At 59.0% G+C, this 24,761-nt stretch overlaps 2 protein-coding genes across 4 annotated transcripts; one reads left to right on the top strand and one right to left on the bottom strand.

Annotated features, from left to right (window-relative positions):
- The first annotated feature begins 1,605 nt into the window (after nt 1–1,605).
- Nucleotides 1,606–14,664, top strand: MFSD12 (major facilitator superfamily domain containing 12). 3 transcript variants are annotated; one of them, XM_058537568.1, is made up of 10 exons: nt 1,606–1,926; nt 8,969–9,179; nt 10,595–10,733; nt 10,828–11,010; nt 11,602–11,694; nt 11,775–11,867; nt 12,382–12,552; nt 12,636–12,730; nt 13,861–13,991; nt 14,092–14,188. In XM_058537568.1, the coding sequence occupies exons 1-10, from the start codon at nt 1,629–1,631 to the stop codon at nt 14,112–14,114; spliced, it is 1,437 nt and encodes a 478-aa protein (XP_058393551.1). In that variant the 5' UTR covers nt 1,606–1,628; the 3' UTR covers nt 14,115–14,188. The 3 variants fall into 3 exon arrangements, with proteins under 3 accessions (XP_058393551.1, XP_058393549.1, XP_058393550.1); XM_058537566.1 differs by lacking the exon at nt 13,861–13,991 and having other exon boundaries at nt 14,092–14,664; XM_058537567.1 differs by lacking the exons at nt 11,775–11,867; nt 13,861–13,991 and having other exon boundaries at nt 14,092–14,664.
- Nucleotides 14,665–14,775: 111 nt separating this feature from the next.
- On the bottom strand, nt 14,776–23,661 carry TEKTIP1 (tektin bundle interacting protein 1). The gene is made up of 4 exons (XM_058537591.1): nt 22,435–23,661; nt 15,250–15,488; nt 15,053–15,178; nt 14,776–14,948 (listed from the first exon to the last, which is right to left on the bottom strand). Exons 1-4 carry the CDS (start codon nt 22,515–22,517, stop codon nt 14,776–14,778), a joined length of 621 nt encoding a protein of 206 aa, XP_058393574.1. The 5' UTR covers nt 22,518–23,661.
- Between the last annotated feature and the right edge of the window lie 1,100 nt (nt 23,662–24,761).

Raw genomic sequence — 24,761 nt, 5'->3', positions numbered from 1 at the left:
AGAACCCCAACAGGAGCATGCCCTGCGGGAGGAAAGAATTGATGTTCTTATCTCTCCTTATCCCCCGATCTCTCCAGAGCGGTCTACCCCTTATCTCCCCCTTCCCCTGCTAGATCGCTCTCTGAGTCCCCGTGACTCCACTGCACCCATTCTGTGGGCTCCTTTTCACAAAAGACTGGGCACTGCGGTGGGCGGTCTGCGTCAGCTTGGGGGGTCCGGCCGGGGTGCCCCTTGGGCTACCCGCTCCTCAAGTTTATAAGGGCATCCCTGTCTGTTTCCCCGTTTCTGTCTGCGTTTCTGATTCTCGGCCTATATGTCCACCACTCAGTCATTCGACAGATATTTCTTCAGCCCCTACTGTGTGCTGGGGACAACGCAGCACTGAGACTGGCCCGTCCCTGCGTCTCTGCTTTCACGGGGCTCACCGTCCAGTGGGGGAGACAGAGTCACAGCTGGGGAAGGGGGGAGAGCAGATGTCAGGGCTGGCATGGGGGCAGCCCAGGGAACCGTGGGGACCCAGAATGGTAACTGATGGGTAGGAGGGGGGTGCTGAGGAGGCTTTCTGCTGAGAATATTAACAGCTAACACTGATAACATGCATTATACCCATTCCAGAGCTGGGGAGACTGAGGCTGCCCGGAGTTAAGGGGCTTGTCTCAGCTGGAACAGCTGGGAGAGGGTGCGGCTGGATCCGGACCCCACGATTCCGGCTCCAGAGTGCAGGTTTGTAACCGCTGCCGGCGGAGGCCTGGAGGCCGGCGAACCGCGCCCAGCGCTTGGAGGAACTTGAAACCGCTGGTGTGCGACCCACCCGTGGGAGGGCCGTCGGAGGAGGGTGGGCAGGGACCGAGAGCACCGGCCTCGGGTGGCACGCACCTGACTCACCGTGCACCCCCGAGCACCCCTTCCCTCTCCGGGCCTGTTTCTCGTCTGTTAAACCGGAGACACACTGGCTCCGCCTCCCGCCCGGCCGGGAGGAGAAAATCCACGTGGGCGCTTGGCATAGTCAGCGCTCATTAAATGCCAGCTGGTGTTGTTATGATGATAATCCCCATTATTCTCGTTAAAAACTAATTAATTGGAACTAATGCGTCCTCCCTGCGTCCGATTGGGTCTCCCCGGGCCGGGAAGTCACCGGACCCCCCAGGCCAGCTCCGACTCAGACCTCCCACTCCACCCCCCCGCACCCCCAGCCCATCGCCTCCTCCCCGGCCCACATGAGGCCTCGGAAAGCTGCGGGCAGGCTGGGGTGGCGCGGGCCTGGAGGCGGGTGGCAGGGTGAGGGCGCCCCCTGGTGTCGGCCCCCCACCTTGGTGGGGAGTCCCGCACACCCCAATTGAGCCGTCGGGCGCTAGGACCGCGCGGCCCCGTCGGCGCCAGGTTGCGGGCCGGGCTAACCCCGAGGCCACGCCCATGCATCGAGTGATTGGCTCTCGGGCGCCGGCGCGCGGCCCCGATTGGCGGAGGCGGCCGCTGCTCCCGGGCGGCCCCGCCCCGCCCTGGCCTGAGTCTCGGGTTCGCGGGTTCGGCGGCCGCAGGCTCGCTCGGCGGGGCGGGAGGGCGGAAGGGCGGGCGGGCGCGGGATCGCGGGGCGCGCGGGGTCGGCCGGGGGGGCGCGGGCCGGCGGCATGGTGCCCGGGTCCCCGGCGGCCGGAGCGGGCGCGGCCCCCCGGGCGCTGTCGCTGTCGGCGCGGCTGAGCTACGCGGTGGGCCACTTCCTCAACGACCTGTGCGCGTCCATGTGGTTCACGTACCTGCTGCTCTACCTGCACTCGGTGCGCGCCTACAGCTCGCGCGGCGCCGGCCTGCTGCTGCTGCTCGGCCAGGTGGCCGACGGGCTCTGCACGCCGCTCGTGGGCTACGAGGCCGACCGCGCCGCCGGCCGCTGCGCGCGCTGCGGGCCCCGCAAGGCCTGGCACCTGGTCGGTGAGTCCCGCCCGCCTGCGCATCCTCCGCCTGCGCGCTGTCTGTCTGTCTGCCTGCCCCATGGCCTGAGCCGCCCCCCTCTGCCTGTCTGTCCCGTAGCCTGAGCCGCCCTCCTCCGTCTATCCCATGGCCTGAGCCTCCCCCCTCGGTCTGTCTGTTCCATGGCCTGAGCCTCCCCCCTCTGTCTGTCTGTTCCATGGCCTGAGCCTCCCCCCTCTGTCTGTCTGTTCCATGGCCTGAGCCTCCCCCCTCGGTCTGTCTGTTCCATGGCCTGAGCCTCCCCCCTCTGTCTGTCTGTTCCATGGCCTGAACCTCCCCGCTCTGTGTGTCTGTCCCATGGCCTGAACCTCCCCCCTCTGTCTGTCTGACCCATGGCCTGAACCTCCCCCCTCTGTCTGTCTGTTCCATGGCCTGAGCCTCCCCCCTCTGTCTGTCTGACCCATGGCCTGAACCTCCCCCCTCGGTCTGTCTGTTCCATGGCCTGAGCCTCCCCCCTCTGTCTGTCTGTTCCATGGCCTGAGCCTCCCCCCTCGGTCTGTCTGTTCCATGGCCTGAGCCTCCCCCCTCTGTCTGTCTGTTCCATGGCCTGAACCTGCCCCCTCTGTCTGTCTGTTCCATGGCCTGAACCTCCCCCCTCTGTCTGTCTGTTCCATGGCCTGAGCCTCCCCCCTCTGTCTGTCTGTTCCATGGCCTGAGCCTCCCCCCTCTGTCTGTCTGACCCATGGCCTGAGCCTCCCCCCTCTGTCTGTCTGTTCCATGGCCTGAGCCTCCCCCCTCTGTCTGTCTGTTCCATGGCCTGAGCCTCCCCCCTCTGTCTGTCTGTTCCATGGCCTGAGCCTCCCCCCTCTGCCTGTCTGTTCCATGGCCTGAGCCTCCCCCCTCTGCCTGTCTGTTCCATGGCCTGAGCCTCCCCCCTCTGTCTGTCTGTTCCATGGCCTGAGCCTCCCCCCTCGGTCTGTCTGTTCCATGGCCTGAACCTCCCCCCTCTGTCTGTCTGTTCCATGGCCTGAGCCTCCCCCCTCTGTCTGTCTGTTCCATGGCCTGAGCCTCCCCCCTCTGTCTGTCTGTTCCATGGCCTGAGCCTCCCCCCTCTGCCTGTCTGTTCCATGGCCTGAGCCTCCCCCCTCTGCCTGTCTGTTCCATGGCCTGAGCCTCCCCCCTCTGTCTGTCTGTTCCATGGCCTGAGCCTCCCCCCTCTGCCTGTCTGTTCCATGGCCTGAGCCTCCCCCCTCTGCCTGTCTGTTCCATGGCCTGAGCCTCCCCCCTCTGTCTGTCTGTTCCATGGCCTGAACCTCCCCCCTCTGTCTGTCTGTTCCATGGCCTGAGCCTCCCCCCTCTGTCTGTCTGTTCCATGGCCTGAGCCTCCCCCCTCGGTCTGTCTGTTCCATGGCCTGAGCCTCCCCCCTCTGTCTGTCTGTTCCATGGCCTGAACCTCCCCGCTCTGTGTGTCTGTCCCATGGCCTGAACCTCCCCCCTCTGTCTGTCTGACCCATGGCCTGAACCTCCCCCCTCTGTCTGTCTGTTCCATGGCCTGAGCCTCCCCCCTCTGTCTGTCTGTTCCATGGCCTGAACCTCCCCCCTCGGTCTGTCTGTTCCATGGCCTGAGCCTCCCCCCTCTGTCTGTCTGTTCCATGGCCTGAGCCTCCCCCCTCGGTCTGTCTGTTCCATGGCCTGAGCCTCCCCCCTCTGTCTGTCTGTTCCATGGCCTGAACCTGCCCCCTCTGTCTGTCTGTTCCATGGCCTGAACCTCCCCCCTCTGTCTGTCTGTTCCATGGCCTGAGCCTCCCCCCTCTGTCTGTCTGTTCCATGGCCTGAACCTCCCCCCTCTGTCTGTCTGTTCCATGGCCTGAACCTCCCCCCTCTGTCTGTCTGTTCCATGGCCTGAGCCTCCCCCCTCTGTCTGTCTGTTCCATGGCCTGAGCCTCCCCCCTCTGCCTGTCTGTTCCATGGCCTGAGCCTCCCCCCTCTGCCTGTCTGTTCCATGGCCTGAGCCTCCCCCCTCTGTCTGTCTGTTCCATGGCCTGAGCCTCCCCCCTCTGTCTGTCTGTTCCATGGCCTGAGCCTCCCCCCTCTGCCTGTCTGTTCCATGGCCTGAGCCTCCCCCCTCTGCCTGTCTGTTCCATGGCCTGAGCCTCCCCCCTCTGTCTGTCTGTTCCATGGCCTGAGCCTCCCCCCTCTGCCTGTCTGTTCCATGGCCTGAGCCTCCCCCCTCTGTCTGTCTGTTCCATGGCCTGAGCCTCCCCCCTCTGTCTGTCTGTTCCATGGCCTGAGCCTCCCCCCTCTGCCTGTCTGTTCCATGGCCTGAGCCTCCCCCCTCTGTCTGTCTGTTCCATGGCCTGAACCTCCCCCCTCTGTCTGTCTGACCCATGGCCTGAGCCTCCCCCCTCTGTCTGTCTGTTCCATGGCCTGAGCCTCCCCCCTCTGCCTGTCTGTTCCATGGCCTGAGCCTCCCCCCTCTGCCTGTCTGTTCCATGGCCTGAACCTCCCCCCTCTGTCTGTCTGTTCCATGGCCTGAGCCTCCCCCCTCTGTCTGTCTGACCCATGGCCTGAGCCTCCCCCCTCTGTCTGTCTGTTCCATGGCCTGAGCCTCCCCCCTCTGTCTGTCTGTTCCATGGCCTGAACCTCCCCCCTCTGTCTGTCTGACCCATGGCCTGAACCTCCCCCCTCTGTCTGTCTGTTCCATGGCCTGAGCCTCCCCCCTCTGTCTGTCTGTTCCATGGCCTGAGCCTCCCCCCTCTGTCTGTCTGTTCCATGGCCTGAACCTCCCCCCTCTGTCTGTCTGACCCATGGCCTGAACCTCCCCCCTCTGTCTGTCTGTTCCATGGCCTGAACCTCCCCCCTCTGTCTGTCTGTTCCATGGCCTGAACCTCCCCCCTCTGTCTGTCTGTTCCATGGCCTGAACCTCCCCCCTCTGTCTGTCTGACCCATGGCCTGAACCTCCCCCCTCTGTCTGTCTGACCCATGGCCTGAACCTCCCCCCTCTGTCTGTCTGTTCCATGGCCTGAGCCTCCCCCCTCTGTCTGTCTGACCCACGGCCTGAACCTCCCCCCTCTGTCTGTCTGTTCCATGGCCTGAACCTCCCCCCTCTGTCTGTCTGTTCCATGGCCTGAACCTCCCCCCTCTGTCTGTCTGACCCATGGCCTGAACCTCCCCCCTCTGTCTGTCTGACCCATGGCCTGAACCTCCCCCCTCTGTCTGTCTGTTCCATGGCCTGAGCCTCCCCCCTCTGTCTGTCTGACCCACGGCCTGAACCTCCCCCCTCTCTCTGTCTGACCCATGGCCTGAGCCTCCCCCCTCGGTCTGTCTGACCCGTGGCCTGAGCCTCCCACCTCGGTCTGTCTGTCCCGTAGCCTGAGCCGCCCTCCTCCGTCTGTCCCATGGCCTGAGCCTCCCCGCTCTGCCTGTCTGTCCCATGGCCTGAACCTCCCCCCTCTGTCTGTCTGACCCATGGCCTGAACCTCCCCCCTCTGTCTGTCTGACCCATGGCCTGAACCTCCCCCCTCTGTCTGTCTGACCCATGGCCTGAACCTCCCCCCTCTGTCTGTCTGACCCATGGCCTGAACCTCCCCCCTCTGTCTGTCTGACCCATGGCCTGAACCTCCCCCCTCTGTCTGTCTGACCCATGGCCTGAGCCTCCCCCCTCGGTCTGTCTGACCCGTGGCCTGAACCTCCCCCCTCTGTCTGCCTGCCCCATAGGCTGAGCCGCCCCCCTCTGTCTGTCTGCCCCATAGGCCGAGCCGCCCCCCTCTGTCCCCCTCAGCACCCCTCTATCTGCCCAGCCCACGGGCCTCCTGGTCTGTCTGTCTCACCGCCCTGTACCCCTTCTGTCTGTTGCCTCATGGCTGCCGTCTGACCTGCAGAGCCCCCTCCACCTGACTGTTTATGTGACCCTCCAGTGTCGCCTCCTTGTGTCTGTCTGACCCCCAGGGCCCCCTGAACCGCCTCTGGGCTGGGCCTGACTGCCCAGCGCCTCCTCTGTGAGTCTGTCGGGTCTGGCTTGCCTTCTCCATCTGTCTATCAGGGCGATCACCCAGGACGACTCTGTGTGCCTGAGGGTCCGGCTGCCTGGAGCCCCCTCTGTCCGTCCGTCCCCCCAGAGCGCAGGCCCGTCCTCTGCCCCACCTGGGGCAACCTGGCCATTGGGGGTGTTGGGGGCGCTGCCCTGGGAGCTAAGAGTTGGGGGCCGGTGGGACAGAAGGGTCGGGGGGCTGTGCATGGCTGGCGGACAGGGAGGAGGGTGTGCAGGGTGGGGGACAGGTGCCCCTCGGCTCCGGGGAGCCGTCTGGACTAGGGGCTGTGGGTAGCAGAGCAGGCGGGTCCCCCAAGCCCGTGACACCTTCCCGCCCGGCCACCGTCCCCGCAGAAGTGCCCGCCGCATCCTGGCCTGTGGGCCACTGTGCCAGGAGGCAGCCGAGAGTCCTGCCCGCTCCTGGGAGTTCCGGGGCAGCTTTCTAGAAGCCAGGAGGGCCGGCTGCCGTCTCCCTGCCCTTGGGGACAGTGACTGAGGAGGCCGGGATGGGCCCTGGGGCCTCGTGAGTGGCATTTCTACAAGACACAGCAGACACCCAAGCGGCCGCAGCCAGGGCTGGGTGCCGGGTTCCTGGGCGCGGAGGCGGCGCCCAGACCAGAGCGGGGGGAGGGGACGGGGAGAGGCTGGGGGCTCGGTGACCGCCACTTCGGAAGACGGACATTGAGGCGTCCCTTTCCCGGCTCACGTTGGGGTCGCCGGCAGAGCCGAGCCCAGAGCCCCAAAAGGCAGTTGTTCCTGATAGTTGGGTAAACTCATTGCTGCCCCGACAGGGTGGTTTCTGGGCCAGAGAGAGGAGCAGTGGGGGCTCTTTCCTCTGGGGCGGACGGGAGACCCCTGGGGGTGACGAGCCAGCCAAGGGAAGGGGTTCCTGGTGGAGGACACTGCGTGTGCAAAGGCCCTGAGGTGGGACCCGATACCAGCCGGAGCCTGCCGGCCTGACTGGTTGCCCCTTTCGTAGGTGGGGGGCCTGACCTTTGAGAGGGTCACTCCTGACCCCAGAGGAAGGATCTGAGGCCCCGGCAGAGGCGGGGCTGAGGGCTGGAGAGACCTGTGTCAAGAAAAAACTGAAGGCTTTGTGTTCACGCAAAATAGTCCCGGGGATGGGAACCCTGACCTGATACCAAAGCCTCCATCTGCGCCCCTTCCCCCCTCGGGGTGAGCATGTGGGGGGACGCAGGAAGATCGGGGGGAGAGGAAGCCGGGGCAGCCCCTCGTGACGCCTGATAAGGTGACTTGAGTAAAGGACACCTCGGCAATGTTGCCCACTTCTCTATTTTTGCCCGAGTCTGTGGGTGGTGGTGACAGACTCACTCTTTCCCTTACCAAGCCTTTGGGGCTCCCCCCTCTAGGCCAGAGAGGACCCCCAGAGCCAGACATGGACCCTCCTGTGGGGTCCCGGCTGGGGCAGGTGCACTGACTGGGCTTCGTACAAAGCAGAGCTCTGGGAGGGGACATCAGCGTTGGGGTTTTGACAGATGAATAGGAGTGTGCGTGTGAGTTGACATTCCAGGTAGGTGAAATAGCTTGTGCAAAGGTGTGAAATAACACAGCTTTGAAGCTGCCGAGGCGAGAAGGGGCTCATGGTGGTAGGAACTCTCGCTGTCTCATTTTAACTCTTAATTCTCACGCCGACCTCGTGAGACGCATAGTATTTTCATTTTCTCCATTTTCTGGAAACTGAGGCCTGGAGAGGCAAAGTCACTCACCCACAGTCCCCCAGCCAGGCAGCCGAGCACTGACAATGGTTAACCGGCCTGGGCCCAGCAGGGGGAATCCGGCCAGGGCAGCACATTCTTCTGAGCAGAGTCTGCAGGTCAGGCCGGGCCCCAGGGGGCCTCCAGGCCACAGTTCCAGAGAAGCGGGTTTGCTTTCGGTTCCCGATTCCAGGACCTCGGGGCGGGCCGGGGCCAGGGATGAGGTCACCCAGAGCCCGGAGCCTGCGGAGGAAGGAAGGCCATCTGCCGGAGGGGTGGGGGGAGGGTGGGGAGGAGGGGCCGGCTCCAGGGCTCGCGGGGGATTCTGGGCTCCGCGCTCCCTCCGTGGCCCCCGTTGCCTCTTCTGGAAAATGCGCTGATAACACCCGCCCCTTGGTTGTAAAAAGAGGCCCCTTTTCTTCTTGACTCATTCGAAAGCCATTGCTGTGCTGGTCTCTGTGCCAGGTGCCAGGGACGCAGGAGTGACTTAGAGGGACGGTTCCCCACCCCCACGGAGCCCACAGTCTGGCGGGGGAGGCAGGCAGGGGACAGACAGACAGACAGACGCAGAATTCCTGCGTGTGCTGAGGGGGGGTGAAGGAAAGAGAGCAGCATCCAGAGAGTGTGTCAGGCTGGGAGGGGACTGCCGGCGACCGGGCTGGTCAGGGAGGGCTTCCTTGAGGAGGTGGCATTTGAGTTAAGTCCCGAGGGATGAAAAGGGGCCAGCCCTGCTGGGATGTGAAGGGAAGAGCGTTCTAGGCAGAGGGCACAGCCCGTGCAAAGGTCCTGGGGCAGGACCGGGGCAGGACCCGGCCTGGCGTGTGGCTGGAACAGAGGGAGCGAGGGGGGGAGAGGGAGGAGGGAGGGCAGGGAGGGGATGGGGCAGGGTCTCAGGGGCCATGGGGAGGACGTGAGCTTGTTCTGAGCTACTGGAGTGCTTTCGGGGACACAGGGCTCAGAGGGCAGGGTCCGGCCGGGCCTGCCCAGCTTCATGGGCCTCCTGACCCCCGGTGGCACCACAGGACACTCGATAGGAGCTGGGAGGGAGGCGGGAGGGAAAGCAGTGGGTGTAAATGGTGCGTCTGGTGGAGCCACAGCACCCTCGGCCTGCTGCGTGACCTCAGGCTCTCCATGCCTCGGTTTCCCCACTTGTCACCAAGGGGCCAACCCTGGGCTGGCACGTGTTCTCCCCCCTTTCTTATCACCTGGCTGACGTCCTGGCCCTGCCCCTGCACTTGTCACAGCCCGCGACCTCGAGAGCACTCACCCTAGCCTGTTCTGTGCCTCAGTTTCCCCGTCTGTCCTCGCCCGTCCACAGGCACCGTGTGCGTCCTGCTGTCCTTCCCCTTCATCTTCAGCCCGTGCCTGGGCTGCGGGCCGGCCACGCCCGAGTGGGCCGCTCTGTTCTACTACGGCCCCTTCATCGTCATCTTCCAGTTCGGCTGGGCCGCCACACAGATCGCCCACCTCAGCCTCATCCCGGAGCTCGTCACCAATGACCATGAGAAGGTGGAGCTCACGGCCCTCAGGTACCGCCTCTGGCCCTCCAGGTTTGGGCTCCGCTCGGCTGTGCCGCTCGGGGATGCCCAGCCCCAGCTGGTCCGTCCGTCAATTCATGTATTGGTCAGCTGTGACCGCGTAACAAAGGACCACAAAGCCCTCAGCCTAAGCATCACCTGATTAGGTCAGGCCCACCCAGGGTAACCTTTAATTGCATTGCACAGTCCCTTTACCTGAACATGGGAGTGACGGCTGCTCACATTCACAGGCCCTGTCCCCAAGGGGAGAGGACTAGACAGTGTGGTCCTGGGGCTGGGGGATCTCCAGGGCCATCTTAGAGTCCCACCTGCCATATGTGGGTACCATTGGCACCTGGCTTCTCCATCGACTTGCTTGAGGTGCTGAAGGTGATTCTAGATGTGATGACAATAGGAGCATTTATGGAGCGCCTGCTGTGTGCGGATGCAGTTCTAGGCCCTTCAGGTGAATTACCTGCTTTAACCCTACAAGGCCGGGAGGTTGTCACGTGCCCGAGGCCAGGGCTTGAGCCGAGTGGGTGCCCCTGGGACGTGTGCAGGGGGAGGGGACACAGGGACAGCAGGTGTGAGGTGCCGGCGTGGCCCGAGCAGGTGCCCTGTAAGTGCACGTTACTCTTTTTTTTTTTTTTTTAATAATTTTATTTATTTATTTATTTTTTCCCCCAAAGCCCCAGTAGACAGTTGTATGTCACAGCTGCACATCTTTCTAGTTGCTGTATGTGGGACGCGGCCTCAGCGTGGCCGGAGAAGCGGTGTGTCGGTGCGTGCCTGGGTTCCGAACCCGGGCCGCCAGCAGCAGAGCGCGTGCACTTAACCGCTAAGCCACGGGGCCGGCCCAGTGCACATTACTCTTGATGTCACAACAGCGTCTTCGTGGAGGCCCTGCCTGTGTCCCCACCACCGCCTGAGTTCCCCATTCCTGCCGAGAGCCGCAGGCCTAACGACAGGGTTGCCCAATGCCCGGCCCCCGAGGGCCCCAGCTGACAGGCCAGCCAAGGCCGAGCCCTGCGCGCCTTTGGCCTCTGCGCGTGTTACCACCAGCCTTGTATCATCCGCACTTGGACCTCTGGGGTAGTCTGTTTCCACTTTCAGGAAGGGAGATGGGCCTGGTGGGATCAGAGGCGCCCCCGTGCCCTGCCTCTGCCCCCCGCCCAGCCCTGGAGGGACATGGCTCTGGGACGGCAGGCAGGAGCAGCCCTGGATGATTCTAGACCATTCTAGATCATTCTAGACCATTCTGAATCATTCTAGACCTCGCCTCACTGGGGCCCGGGAGAGAATGCCAGCATCCTGGCTTCCGGGCCTCTTGGGCTCTCAGATGGTGGGTCGTGGCCCTGACTGCGCTGCCCAGGAGGAGGTGGCCCTGTGGTTCCCAGGCTGCGCGCTGAGGCCTCGCCCGCCCCCAGGTATGCCTTCACCGTGGTGGCCAACATCACCGTCTTCGGGGCCGCCTGGCTCCTGCTCCGCCTGCAGGGCTCTGCGCACGCTGAGCCCGCCGAGGATGCAGCGGACCACCTGGGGGTCCAGGACGTGCCAGTGTTCCGGGTGAGCTGGGGCCCGGGCAGGACACCCCCAGGGCCCCGACCCTGAGCTCAGGCGGCATGAGCCACCGCTGACCGCTCTCCTGTCTGCTCCCCAGAACCTCTCCCTGTTTGTGGTGGGCGTCGGCGCTGTCTTCTCGCTGCTGTTCCACTTGGGCACCCGGGAGGGGCGCCGGCCGCGGGCGGAGGAGCCCGATGAGCACAGCCCCCTTTTGGCCCCTGCAACAGCCCGGCCCTTGCTGCTCTGGAAACATTGGCTTCAGGAGCCGGCCTTCTATCAGGTATGTGGGGGCCAAGGGGGCTGGAGTGGACGCCCCTTTCCCACCAGGCCCTGACTCTGTGGGGCTGTGGGCAGGGATGGCAAATATCGGGGCAAACATGACTCCTTCGGCAGTCTGCACCCAGGGCAGTCATTACTAGTTGATCAGTGCTTTCTTCTTACCTGACCAGCCAGGCAGTCACTACTAAGGGAGCAGGTGCCAGGGCAGACATTACTAATCGATCAGTGCTCTCGTCTCATCTGACCCGCAAGGCACTCACTACTAATGGAGCAGGTACCACGGCAGACATTACTAATCGATCACCGCTCTCTTCTCACCTAACGGGCTAGGCAGTCACTACTAATGGATCAGGTGCCAAGGCAGACATTACTAATCGATCAGTGCTCTCTTCTCATCTGACCTGCAGGGCAGTCACTACTAATGGAGCAGGTGCCAGAGCAGACATTACTGATTGATCAGTACTCTCTTTTCACCTGATGGGCTAGGCAGACACTACTAATGGAGCGGGGGCCAGGGGCAGGAGGGAGCGGAGAGGGGAGCAGAGAGGGCCCCGTCTGACCCCTGGGCGTCCCTTTGCCCGTTGGCCCGCAGGTGGGCTTGCTGTACATGAGCACGAGGCTCATCGTGAACCTGTCCCAGACATACATCGCCATGTACCTCACCTACTCCCTCAACCTGCCCAAGGTGAGCAGGGTGGCCAGGCGGCAGGGGGGTTGGCCCAGCTGACCACCAGGCCTGAGTGCCCCGCCCACTCTGCCCTGCAGAAGTTCATCGCCACCATCCCGCTCGTGATGTACCTCAGTGGCTTCTTCTCCTCCTTCCTCATGAAGCCAGTCAACAGGTGCATCGGGAGGAACGTGAGTGGACGGGGGACCCCCCTTCCCGCCGCAGAGCCCCCAGAACTCAGACCCCCAGGACCCCGGAGGAGTCCAGGCCGTGGTGCTCGCGCCTCGTAGAAGCCCCGGGTCTGGGAACTGGGTTCTGGAATCCTGGCTTCTGAGCGTCTCGGGGCTGTGGAGCTCTAGAACTTTCTGCGCTGACCAGCTGGGAGTGGCCATTGAGCCCTTGAAATGAGGAACAGGAGCCTTTGTTTTATTTCTTGTTAGTTGGTTTGCATTTTGGAAATAGCTGTCTCTGGCGGCCGCCACGTTAGACAGCTCTAGGATGTCGGCTCCTCGGAGCTCCTGGCTCCTCTGGGTCTCAGAATCTCAGGGTCCTCTGAGCTCAGAGCTGGGGGCTTCTTAGAGATGGTCCAACTCGACCCCCTCATTTGTGGGAGGAGGGCAGTGGACTGAAGACCAGAGAGGGCAAGTGCCAGGCTCCTGGGCGCCCAGTGAGGTGGGCCTGACGCCGGGCCGGCCTCCTCTGCAGATGACCTACTTCGTGGGCCTCCTGGTGATCCTGGCCTTCGCGGCCTGGGTGGCGCTGGTAGATGAGCTGGGCGTGGCCGTGTACGTGGCAGCCGTGCTGCTGGGCGCGGGCTGTGCCACCATCCTCGTCACCTCGCTGTCCATGACGGCCGACCTCATCGGCCCACACACGGTAGGGCTGCTGGGCAGGGGCGGGGTGGGGGCGGGGACCGGGGTCCGGCCGTGGGTGCTGACCTCCTGCCCATGTGCCCCCAGCACAGTGGAGCCTTTGTGTACGGCGCCATGAGCTTCTCGGATAAGGTGGCCAACGGGCTGGCGGTCATGGTCATACAGAGCCTGCACCCCTGCTCGTGAGTGTCATTCATTCATTCATTCATTCGTTCACTTAATAAGAGCGTGCTGTGTGCAGGCACCGCTCTCCAGGTCTGGGGATTCCGTGGGGACAAATGACCCTGCCCTGGGGGGTTCCCCGCCCCAGAGACCTGGTTGTTCCCGACCTTGGGCACTTCGTGTATTCATTCAACAAACGCTGAATCTTGTGTGCTGGGAGCTGAGAACACAGTGTACAGGAGTACCAGGGGTGTGGGTGTGGAGGGCTGGGGGGCCCGGAATCTGTGTAACTTGGACCCTCAGAACCCGAGGTTCCAGACCACCAAGTGTGCGCCTTGTAGAAGCCCGGGATCCAAAAACCAAAGCCGGCCCAGTCCTCTGTCCTCGTGGGGCTGGGGCGACACCAGCCTCGTTAATTGTTCCACGAATCAGTGTGTGATGGAGACCAGTGGTGGGGGTGAGGGACACCGCTTGTGGATGCCTGACTGGAGCAGGTCAGGGAGGGCTGCCCTGAGGAGGTGACGTTGGTCGTGAGACATGGTGTATGTCAGGGAGTGAGTTCTAGGCGGACAGCGGGGAGGAACAGCCCTGGGGTGGGACCGGGCCTGATGTGTGGGAGGAACGGCGAGGAGCCCGTGTGCCTGGAGCAGAGGGAGGAGGGGGAGAGAGGGAGGAGGGAGGGCAGGGAGGGGACGGGGCAGGTCGTGCAGGGCCTGGGGGGCAGCAGGGAGGACGTGGGCTTCTCCCCCGAGGTAGGTGGGAGCCCTGGAGGGCTGCGGGCAGAGGAGGGGGACCTGACTCAGGGGCTCACAGCCGCTGAGGGGAGTGGCTGCTGCGGGGAGGACAGCCTGTGGGGACCAGGATGGAGGTGACTGAGCTGGTCCAGGGGGGCGATGATGGGGGACCAGCTGGAGGCAGAGGAGGGGGGAGAAGTGGGCGGGGCTGGGGTAAGTTTGAAAGCAGATCCGACATTATTGGCTGAAGGGTGGGATGCAGCGGGGAGCAGGGGGTGGAGGGTGAGCCCCTGGTTCTGGCCTGAGCACTGAGAAAGGCTGGGCTGCCCACGGCCTAGATGGGAGGAGTGGGGAGGGGGGTCCAGGCTGGGGCCGGAGGTGCCGCAGGCGTCCGCTCACCACTGTGTCCCCCGCAGCGTGGAGCTGTGCTGCAGGGCCTGCGTGGGCTTCTACCACTGGGTGATGGTGGCCGTGACGGGCGGCGTGGGCGTGGCGGCCGCCCTCTCTCTGTGCAGCCTCCTCATCTGGCCCATCCGCGTGCACAGCTGTGAGTTGTAGCCCGCCCTCCCAAAAAAAACCCCCAAACCAGTCCCGGGTGGTGGGACACGGATAGGCCCCCCCACTAACCCCACCCCGTTCTGTTGCAGGGGACCCTGGAGCCCGGCCCTGACACCCCAACGTGGCCCCGCCCTGTGTAGAGGAACCGCGACTGCACATTCCATGTCCAGTGAGGCCGGGGGCGGCCCCCTGCTCCTCTGGGACCCCCCACCCCTCCACCCCTGCCTGGCTGCGGGGTCGGTGGGCACGGGCAGGATGAGCAGGACCCTGGTGGCTTATCCCACTGGGGCAGGGACAGCAAGCTATAGGGCCCCCGGTATCCAGGGCCCATGGGGTCCTCGTGGGTTTGGGGGTGCCCCGATCTTGGCTCTCTGGATGATTTGGGGGGCCCTCTCTCTGTTGTGTGGGGGCAGGACGTGCAGGTCCCCGAACCCAGGGGCTGCGCTAAGCTCAGCCCAGTTCACAGCTCACACCCAGCCCTGCTGGGGTCGGGGACAGCGTCGTCACTGAACCTGCCGGGACCCCCAGCCTCGGGGTCGGGGGGCTGGGCCCAGCCCCGGCCATGGGGGCAGCGGGACTGCCCCGGGGGCTCGGCGGGCCGGGCAGGGGCTGCCCCGAGTGAATAAAGAGCCACCCGTGGGGGCGAGGACCTCAGTGGCTGTTTGCTGGGGCCGGGCGGGCGGGGAGGGGCAGGGGCCGGGGTGGTGGTCGGTGGCTCCCTTATCTGAGCGCCCGGGCCCGTCCCCGACGCAGACAGATGCACGGAGCTGGCGTCACAGCGGGTCTGTATCAGTGGGTGGCCGCCCGGTGGAGGGACAGTAGGGCTGCAGGTCCCAGTGGCGGTGGGGCTGGCGGGTGCAGCGCGGGCGCTGGGGCGCCGACAGGGATGGCACGTAGTCGGACACCCGCCTCGGCGGCTCCACCCTGAGCTGGTGCCTGTTGACCACTGGAGGCCAGGACCTGGTCACCACCTGTCCCCGGCCCACCCCAGCCCCAGCCCCCAGCCCGCCCCAGCCCTGGCCCTGGCCCTGGCCCCGGCCCTGGCCTCACCGTATTCCTGGCCCCGGACGGCTCTGTCTGCCCGCAGCGCGCTCCCCCACCGCGGGCTGGGGGCCTCGTGCTGTGCGGGAACGACGGGGTCGTGCCAGGCAGCCTCGCGGAGGTGTTGGGTGTAGGCTGCGGGCAGGAAGGGGGTCAGCTCTGCGTCTCTGGCCCTCGCCCTCCCCCAGGGCTGGCCGGGCGCTCACCCGAGGGCATGCTCCGCTCCCGGTGGCTGTAGCATCCGTGCCAGCGGGCATAAGCCTCACGATAGGGGCTCTCCGGGGCCCGCGGGAGCGTGTACCAGGCTTCGCGGGGGTCCGAGTTGGTCAGGCCAGTGTACCATAGCTGGCCGGCCACGTCGCGTCCCATGGGCGTGTACTTCCAGCGTGTGGCCTGCTTGATGGCCGGCGCCCAGCGGGGCCCCTCCAGGGACAGGTAGTCATCGCTGAGGGCCGGGGCGGGGGCAGGGGACAGGCTGAGCCCCGGCTTGCCCATCTCTGGGATGGGCCTTCTCACCCTCTTTGCCGTGTATAGTCAGCACTGAGGGTGCAGAGGCCTGGCCTGCAGCGTGGGGTCCTGCTTCGTCCCCACTCGGCCCTATCCGTCCTTCAGCACTGGACACCCCTACCCTGGCTGGCAGAGGAGGGGGAGGCTGCCCCCTTGTTGCCCCTCCTCTCTGCTCCAACCTCCCCAACCTCCCAGGATCCTCCCTAAACCTTTCAGGGAGGTTTCTTGCTTCTCCCCCAGGGGACACCAGGGAGGGATGAGGGTTCTGGCCACTCCTGGGTTCCTTACTTTGTCCAGCCTCTCAGACTTGCAGGCCCCTTCCTCCAGGGAGCCCCCCTGGCCTGGAGGTGCACCAGGAGGAAGTGGTCTCGGCTGATGCTGAGTGAGTGGTCATTGGTCTGGCCTGAGCCATGGGTTGGGGACACAGGAAAAGCGTGTGGGTGGGCCCATGCTCCTGGGAAGACCCTCAGAGAACCCTGTGCCATCGTTCCCCACCCAGTCATTGGGCCAGCTGGGAGGGAGGCTGAGCTCACGTTTAAAGGAGAAATTGTGTAGCTACACGTGAGTACCTGTTCCAGGGGCCTCTGGTGCCAGAGCCGGCCCTGGGCTGAGAGCACCAGGAGGGCTTCCCCGAGGAGGAGGGAGTGGCACATACAAAGGCCCTGGGGCAGCAGGGGACAGTTTAAGGAACAGAGGCTGCAGTGCAGAGAAGGGAGTGGAAATACGCTCACGATGGCAACAGTCAAGCCTCAGGGAGGGACCGTTACTACTAAAAATGAAGAAAAGAGATGAACCCCAGAGCTGGTGGAGCTGCAGGGAAACCTGCTCAAGCAGAACCTCAAATGGAAGTTCCTTCTGGAACACATCCTGGCAGCAGCGCTGCCCGAGAGGGACAAAGATGGGCCTGTGCTTTGACCTGGTGAGCCTGTTCCTGGGAAATCCCCCCAGAGGATGAGGGGTCTGCCCCAGAATGGTGCAGCAGGCACTGAAAGAATGCTCCCATCTCTGACTTGCACAGAGTGCCCGGCTCAGAGCCCTCCCTCCAGCAGTCTTGATCAGATTGTGGAGAACTAGACCCACAGGTCTCATAAAGGGTAGGATTTTTCAGTTCAGTTGTGTATATATGATGACCACGTGGAACAATACACTAATGGGTGGAACGGCAGACGAGATGAAGCAGAAGAAAGGCTCCGTCTATTGAAGACAAGGTGGTGCAACTCACCCAGTCAGAGCAGCAGAGAGAAAAGTGAATAAAACTGAAGATCGCATAAGGGGCTTATGGGACAACACCGAGCAGACCAACATTCGCATTATAGGGGTCCCAGAAGGCGAAGAGAGAGAGAAAGGGGCAGCAATCTTGTTGGAAGACAGAATGGCTGAAAACTTCCCTAACCTGGGGCAGGAGACAGACATCCGGATCTAGGAAGCCCAACGAGTTCCAAACAAGATGAATCCAAGGAGGCTCACACCAAGACGCATTATAATCAAAATGCCAAAAGTTAAAGGGAGAATCTTAAATGCAGCGAGAGAAAAACAACTTGTTACCTACAAGAGAACCCCCATGAGACCATCAGCAGATTTCTCAGCAGAAACTTTGCAGGCCAGAAGGGAGTGGCATGATGTATTCAAAGTGCTGAAAGGAAGAAACTTCCAAGAAAACTATCCAGCGAGGTTATCATTCGGAACTGCAGGAGAGGTAGAGAGTTTTCCAGCCAAGCAAAAGGTCAAAGAGTTCATCACCACTAAACTGGCCTCAGGAGAAATGTTAAAGGGACTTCTTTAAGCTGAAAAGAAAGGATGTAATTAGTAACAGGAAAACATATGAAAATAAGAACCTCATTGACAATCATAAATATATAGTAAAAGTAGTGGATTAATAACTTACAAAGCTAGTATGAAGGTTAGAGACAAAAGCAGGAAAAATAAGTTAGTTAATTAGTTAAGGGATACACAAAATAAAACAATGTCAAATGTGACATCAAAAACAAAACGTGTTTGGGGGGGTAAAAATGTAGCGATTTAGAATGCGTTTAAACTTAACTTGCTATCAACTTAAAATAGACTGATATATATACCGGCTGTTATATGTGAGACTCATGGTAACCACAAAGCAAACACCTACAGTAGATACACAAAAGATAATGAGGAATCTAAGCATTCCATTAGAGAAAGTTACCAAACACAAGGGAGGAAAGAAGAGAAGAAGAAAGGAACAGAATGTTTTGGCATCACAAAACAGCCAGAAAAAAAAAAAATTAACAAAATGGCAATAAGTACAACCTATCAATAATTACTTTAAATGTAAATGGACTAAATTCTCTAATCAAAAGAGAGAGCAGCTGAATGGATAACAAAACAAGACTCTTCTCTATCTTACATCACTTTAGATGTAAGGACACAGACTAACAGTGAAGGGATGGAAAAAGGTGTTTCATGCAAATGGAAACCAAAAGAAAGCTGGAGTGGCTATCCTCCTATCAGACAAAATAGACTTTAAAACAAAGACTGTAATAACAAAGAGAATCATCATTACATAATGATGCAGGGGTCAATCCAACAAGGATAGAATGTTTGTAAATGTTTGTGCACCCAACATAGAAGCACCTAAATACATAAAGCAAATATTAAGAGACCTAAAGGAGGAAACTGACAGCAACACAATAGTAGTTGGGGACTTTAATACCTCCAGGTACATCAATGGATAGAGCATCCAGACAGAAAATCAATAAGGAAACAGTGGCCTTAAATGACACATTAGACCAGATGGACTTAAGAGACATATACAGAACATTCCATCCAAAAGCAGGAAAACACACATTCTTCTCAAGTGCACATGGAACATTCTCCAGGATAGACCATATGTTAGGCCACAAAACAAATCTTAATAAATTTAAGAAGACTGAAATCATTATCAAGCATCTTTTCTGACCACAAGGGTTTGAAAATAGAAATTAATTACATTAAGAAAACTGGAAACTTGACAAGTGTGTGGAGATTAAACAACATGTTACTGAACAACCAATGGGTCAAAGAAGAAATCAAAAAAGAAATAAAAAAATACCTTGAGACAAATGAAAATGGAAATATAACAGAAAATTTGTGGGATGCAGGAAAAGCAGTTCTAAGAGGGATGTTCATAGCCATAAAGGCCTACCTCAAGAAACTTTAAGAAAAATCTCAAATAAACCACCTAACTTTACATCTCATAGAACTAGAGGAAGAAGAACAAATGAAACTCAAACATAGTAGAAGGAAGGAAATAACAAAGATTAGAGCAGAAATAAATGAAATGGAGACTAAAAAGACAATAGAGAAGATCAAGGAGACTAAGAGCTGGTTCTTTGAAAAGATAAACAAAATTGACAAACTTTTAGCTAGACTCATTAAGAAAAAAAGAGAGAGGACAAATAAAATCATAAATGTAATGGGAAATGTTGAAAACTATAAGACATTGATGAAAGAAACTGAAGAAGACACAAACGGAAAGATATTCCATGCTCATGGATTGGAAGAATTAATATTGTTAAAATGTCCATATTACCCAAAACAATCTACAGATTCAGTGCAATCCCTATCAAAATTCCAATGGCATTTTTTCAAAGAAATAGAATAATCCACAGATTTTTATGGAACCATAAAAAAACAAAATAGCCAAAGCAATCTTGAGAAAGAAGAAGAAAGCTGGAGGCATCATGCTCCGTGATTTCAAACTACATTACAAAGCTATAGTAATCAAAACAGTACTGTATTGGCATAAAAACAGACACACACATCAATGGAACAGAACAGAAGCCCAGACATAAACTTATGCATATATGGTCAATTAATTTACAACAAAGGAGCCAAGAATATACAGTGAGGAAAGGACGGTGTCTTCAATAAATGGTGCTGGGAAAACTGGACAGCCACATGCAAAAGAATGAAACTGGACCACTATCTTACACGACACACACAAATCAACTCAAAGTGGATCAAAGACTTGAACTTAAGGCCTGAAACCATAAAACTGGAAGAAAACATAGGGAGTGAGCTCCTTGACATTGGTCTTGGCGATGATTTTTTAAAATCTGACACCCAAAATAAAAGCGACCAAAGCAAAAACAAATAAGTGGGACTATATCAAACTAAAAAGCTTCTGCACAGTGAAGGAAACCATCAACAAAATGAAAACGCAACCTACTGAAGGGGAGAAGATATTTGCAAATCACGTATCTGTTAAAAGACTAATATCCACAATATATAAAGAACTCATACAACTCAATAGCAAAAAAAAAGATCCGATTATGGGCCAACCCCATGGCTTAGCGGTTGAGTGCTTGCACCTGTCAGAATGGCTCTCATCAAAAAGACAAGCATTAACAAGTGTTGGTTAGGGTGTGGAGAAAAGGAAACACTCGTGCACTGTTGGTGGGAATGTGAATTGGTGCAGCCACTATGGAAAACAGTATGGAGGGTCCTCAAAAAAAAAAATAGAACTACCATATGATCTAGTGATTCCACATCCGGGTATTTATTTGAAGGAAATGAAAACACTAACTTGAAAAGATATCTGCACCCCTGTGTTCACTGCAGTATTATTCACAACGGCCAAGACACGGAAACAACCTAAGTGTCCATCAATGGATGAATGGATCAAGGAGATGTGGCATATATATATAATGGAATATTATTCAGCCAGAAAAAAATGAAATTTCGCCATTTGCAACAACACAGATGGACCTTGAGGGCATCATGCTCAGTGAAAGAGAGCAAGACAAGTACTGTATGATCTTTTTTATACGTGGAATCTAGAAAACAAAGAACGAGCTCATAGAGAACATTGTGGTTGCCAGAGGCGGGGTGAGGGGGTGGGAGAAACAGGTGAAGGGGCTCAAAAGGTTAAAAAGAAAAAACAAATACGTGCATTACTGACCACCAGCAACAACAAAAGAAGCAATTTTTTTCTGGATGCGCAAACATAAAAGCAGGATGGAAGTTACCAGATTATTAACTCCAGTTCAAGTGATTTTCCTTTTTAACAGGAATATTACAAGAAAACTTACTTTGAAATATAAACCATGTTTTAAGGAATGTCCACGCTCACATTTTCACTTTAGCAAACAATTTACATTTACCTGTTTTCCACACCAAAAAAAAAAAAAAAGTTGATTCTAATAGGACCTTTAAGTCAAGCAAAGCAGCTACAAAGCTTTAAGCATGAAAATAACCCTTCTGTTGATACTGAAATAAAATCTTTTGGGGCCGGCCCCGTGGCTTAGCGGTTAAGTGCGCGTGCTCCGCTACTGGCGGCCCGGGGTTCAGATCCCGGCGTGCACCAAGGCATCGCTTCTCCGGCCATGCTGAGGCCGCGTCCCACATACAGCAACTAGAAGGATGTGCAACTACGACATACAACTATCTACTGGGGCTTTGGGGGAAAAAAAGGAGGAGGATTGGCAATAGATGTTAGCTCAGAGCCGGCCTTCCTCAGCAAAAAGAGGAAGATTGGCATGGATGTTAGCTCAGGGCTGATCTTCCTCACAAATAAATAAACAAATAAATAAATAAAATAAACCTTTTGTATGGATAAACCTTATACCGATGAAATACACAGAATGTATCTGCAATGGAAATTGCTTCAGTAGATTTTCTAAGTATTTCTGGGGTCATTTTAAGAAAAAAAGAAAAAACTGGGCAGTTCTGGAACGTGAGCCTCAGGAACCCGACACCGACTCGGTTGGCCACCCCAAGGGGGACCTCGAGATCATGTGTGGTACCCCACTCTTTGGCAGTGAACGTTTCTGAACTGCAAAATGCATGTGCTTTGTCAAATGCAGTTCAGTCTAAAATAGTAACAGTGAACAGTGAGTCTGTGTTGTCAATTATCCCTCATTAAAAAGACAAAGAACATCCCATTATAGCTAGAAAAAGTTTCTTCTCGTGACAAATGAATGCCGTTTTGGTCTAGAGTCAAGAGATCTCCTGGTATTTAAATCAATAATAGCATGAAAACAAGTGTCCCCTCTGACCCCAGCCGCCAGCCCCCTGCCCCTGGGCTGCCACTCTTTCTTCTGCCTGCTTCCAGAAGGCGGCAGTGGGCACGTGTGTGCGCGCGCGCCCGTGCCACTACACCTGTGTGGGGATCTGCCTCACTCATGGTGTCCCATCTTTTTTTTTGACCTAATTTTCTCGGAAACAGAGCAGCACAAAGGGCATTCACCCATCTACTTTTTTAGAGCTGTGTAGTAATCCATATAGTTTATCTCAACAGTCACTTATTCACGGACGCTCTCCTGAAAGTGTCCCCCAAGTTCACGTCCACTCGGAATCTCAGGACATGCCCTTTGGAAGTGGGGTCTGCCTGGGTGTAGTTTGTTGAGATGAGCTCACACTGGGGGAGGGGGACCCTGGCCACGGCGGGCGACCTTGTCCGCAGAGGGGAGTCTGGCCACAGCCGGACAGACGGGGAGGTCTGTGATGATGCAGGCAGAGGCTGGAGTGATGGAGCTACATGCCGAGGGACGCCCAGGATCGCCAGCAAGTCACGGGAAGCTGGGGGCACACGGGACAGAATCCCCCTCACGGCCTAGGAGGTAGCAGCCCAGCTGACCCCTGGATCCCTGACTTCTGGCCTCCAAAGCAGGGACAGGATGCTCCCACAGCGGCTGCAGGGCACGCACGCAGACCCCTGCTTCCTGTGCTGCTTGTGTGCGCCTGTCCGCACGTGGCGAGCACTCCCGTGTGCACAACCTGCCCGCCGGGGGAGCTGGGTACCGGCGCGGGTGGGGCAGGAGATGCAGGAGAGCCGGGGTAGGATGGGGAGGGTGCAGCACCAACCGGCCTCGTACGAGGAAGAAACGCCTGAGACCCGGAGAGGTCGCCCCCGGGGGCAGGCAGGCACCCACCTGTAGAGAGGGGCCGGGAAGTCCACTTCCAGGGTCCCCCGGCGGACGTAGGGCCGGGCAGCCTCCCGCTGCAGGCTCTCCATGTCTGTCTGTGGGTCCCGGGGCGCTCTGGCCTAGAAGGCCTGGGGACTATTGTTGACAGCGACAAAGGGCGCCCTGGTGTCCTGGCAACTGTGCTGGCCAGCCCTGGCCCCATCCAGACCACTCCCTCCCCCACCCCGGGCTGAGGGTGCCAGGACGGGACTGCAAGGGCTGGAAGAGGGGGCGGGGCACGCCTGGGCGGGTCCCGCAGTGAGAGGGCACCGCCCTGACCCCTGCTCCGTGCACCCCGACCTGGGGCTCAGCCCTCCCACTTCTTCTCTGGGCCCCCTCCCAACGCTCCCACATGGGGGCCTCTGAGCTGAATGAAGCTTCTGAATTTCCCTCCCACACCCTCAGCTCCATCCTTCCAGGTGCTCAGGCTGGGACCCCCCAGTCCCCAGCTCCTCTCTTCTCCTCACGCCAGCCCCCTCCAACTCTTTCATCTGTTTCCAGAATACACCAGAGCAGAAACGTGTCCATGCGCGTTCACGGCAGCATGATTCACAGTAGGCAAAGGGTGGAAACAGCCCAAGTGTCCACAAGCTGCAGAATGGATCCACACATGTCCACTCACAATGGAATATGACGCAGCCCTGAAGAGTGAAGCCCTGACACAGCCACACCGTGGATGGACCCTGAACACAACGCTCAGTGAGAGAACCAGACACAGAAGGCCACACGGTGTGTGATTCCATTGATGTGAAATGTCCAGAACAGGCACGTCCACAGACAGAGAGTGGTTTCCTGGTGGTCGGGCTGGGGAAGGGGTGGGGATGACTGCTAATGGGGACGGGGCTTCTGTTGGGGTGATGGAATGTTCTGGAATTAGTGGTGATGGCAACACAACATAATAAATATACTAAAAACCACTGAATTGTACAGTTTAAGGTAGTAAATTGTATGTTATGCATATTTTATCAAAATTTAAAAAATATAACAAAAAATCCAGAACCTGCCCGTTGTTCACCACCTCCACCGGGTCCTGGCCACGCTCATGCCATCACTCTCCTAGGCAGAGCCCCCTCCCGGGTCTCTTTGCGCCCCTGCCCCGCTCTTGTCGGCTCTCCACACAGCAATTTCATCCCTTCCTGTGTCAGCACACACCCAGGGCTCCCCCCTCCCCCGGGGAAGAAGCCCAAGTCCTCCCTGTGGCCCCCCAGGCCCTGCACGACCTGCCCCGTCCCCTCCCTCCCTCCCTCCTCCCTCTCTCCCTCTGCTCCAGCCACACGGGCTCCTCGCTGTTCCTCCAACACACCAGGCCCGGTCCTGCCCCAGGGCCTTTGCACAGGCTGTGCCCGCAGCCTGGAGCACCCTCTGCCCAGGTGTCTCCCTGCTCTTCCTCAGGCCATGGCTCAAATGTCAGGTTTGTGGCGAGCCCTGGACCCAAGGCCTCTTACCACCGTCACACTGGGACAGCCATATGTGCTTCTTAGGGCTCTATCGTCCCACTCACACGCCACAATAGAAGCTCCCCTGGGTGGGGTCTGGGGTCCAATCTCTCATCCCCACTGCCCAGGACGGGGATCTTCACCCGGAGGGAAGGGCCTGGCGTGCTCCGCCAGTCGTGGACAGCTGCTCGCTGCAGGGGGCCTCAGCCCTCTTCTCAACACCCCAGGGCCCCCTGGCCTGCTGACCCACCCCACGTTGCCACCCCGAGCCTCCCCTCCAGCCCTCTGGCCTGGGCCGGCTTTCCTCTCCAGCCCCAGGACCTCCTGCTCCCCTTAGCCACTCCCAAACCACCGCTCTTCTCCGCTCCTTGCAGACCCTCGGCGCCCTGCCGCCGGCCGCCCCTTCACTCACGGGAGGCCCCGTCTCCCCCTCCTCGCTCCCCTGTGCCATCACTACCTCCCCTTCCCCTCGATCGCAAGCGCTACATCCCAGGACCAAGAGAGCCCTCTCGCCCCAGCCCACCCCATCCAGCGCGCCCAGGCCTCCCCACGTGCGGGACGCAGGGCCCGTGATGGCCCGCTGGCCTCGGGCTCCCCGGCCGTCAGGCGCAGGTGGCCCCCCCGGCCCCAGCTCTCACTGCGTGCACAGACCACCACCCTGGCCCCATGCTCCTCTGGCAACCAGGGGAGGGCAGCCCCTCCCCACGGCAGGGAGGGAACCCGGCTGGGCCACAAAGACAGGTGTGAACCCACGTCCTCAGCCCCACTGGACCGTGGATTCAGGGACACTGGTACCCCCACAGACTGCTCACGAGTGGTCCCCGCAGCCAGCTCACCCTGGACAAGCTGCTGGCCGCC

Source organism: Diceros bicornis, unplaced genomic scaffold (assembly GCF_020826845.1).
Source record: "Diceros bicornis minor isolate mBicDic1 unplaced genomic scaffold, mDicBic1.mat.cur scaffold_67_ctg1, whole genome shotgun sequence".
In the NCBI taxonomy this organism is placed as follows: Eukaryota; Metazoa; Chordata; class Mammalia; order Perissodactyla; family Rhinocerotidae; genus Diceros; species Diceros bicornis.
This window is presented reverse-complemented; position numbering and strand designations above follow the sequence as displayed.

Coding starts and splice junctions, on each gene's coding strand:
- MFSD12 (XM_058537566.1), top strand. CDS start 1,629: ATGGTGCCCGGGTCCCCGGCGGCCGGAGCGGGCGCGGCCCCCCGGGCG. Junction 9,180..10,594: donor GTGGAGCTCACGGCCCTCAG/GTACCGCCTCTG, acceptor GCCCGCCCCCAG/GTATGCCTTCACCGTGGTGG. Junction 12,553..12,635: donor ACCTCATCGGCCCACACACG/GTAGGGCTGCTG, acceptor ATGTGCCCCCAG/CACAGTGGAGCCTTTGTGTA.
- TEKTIP1 (XM_058537591.1), bottom strand. CDS start 22,517: ATGGAGAGCCTGCAGCGGGAGGCTGCCCGGCCCTACGTCCGCCGGGGG. Junction 15,489..22,434: donor TTCCCGGCCCCTCTCTACAG/GTGGGTGCCTGC, acceptor CCCGGCCCTCAG/CGATGACTACCTGTCCCTGG. Junction 14,949..15,052: donor CGTCCGGGGCCAGGAATACG/GTGAGGCCAGGG, acceptor CCTGGCCTCCAG/TGGTCAACAGGCACCAGCTC.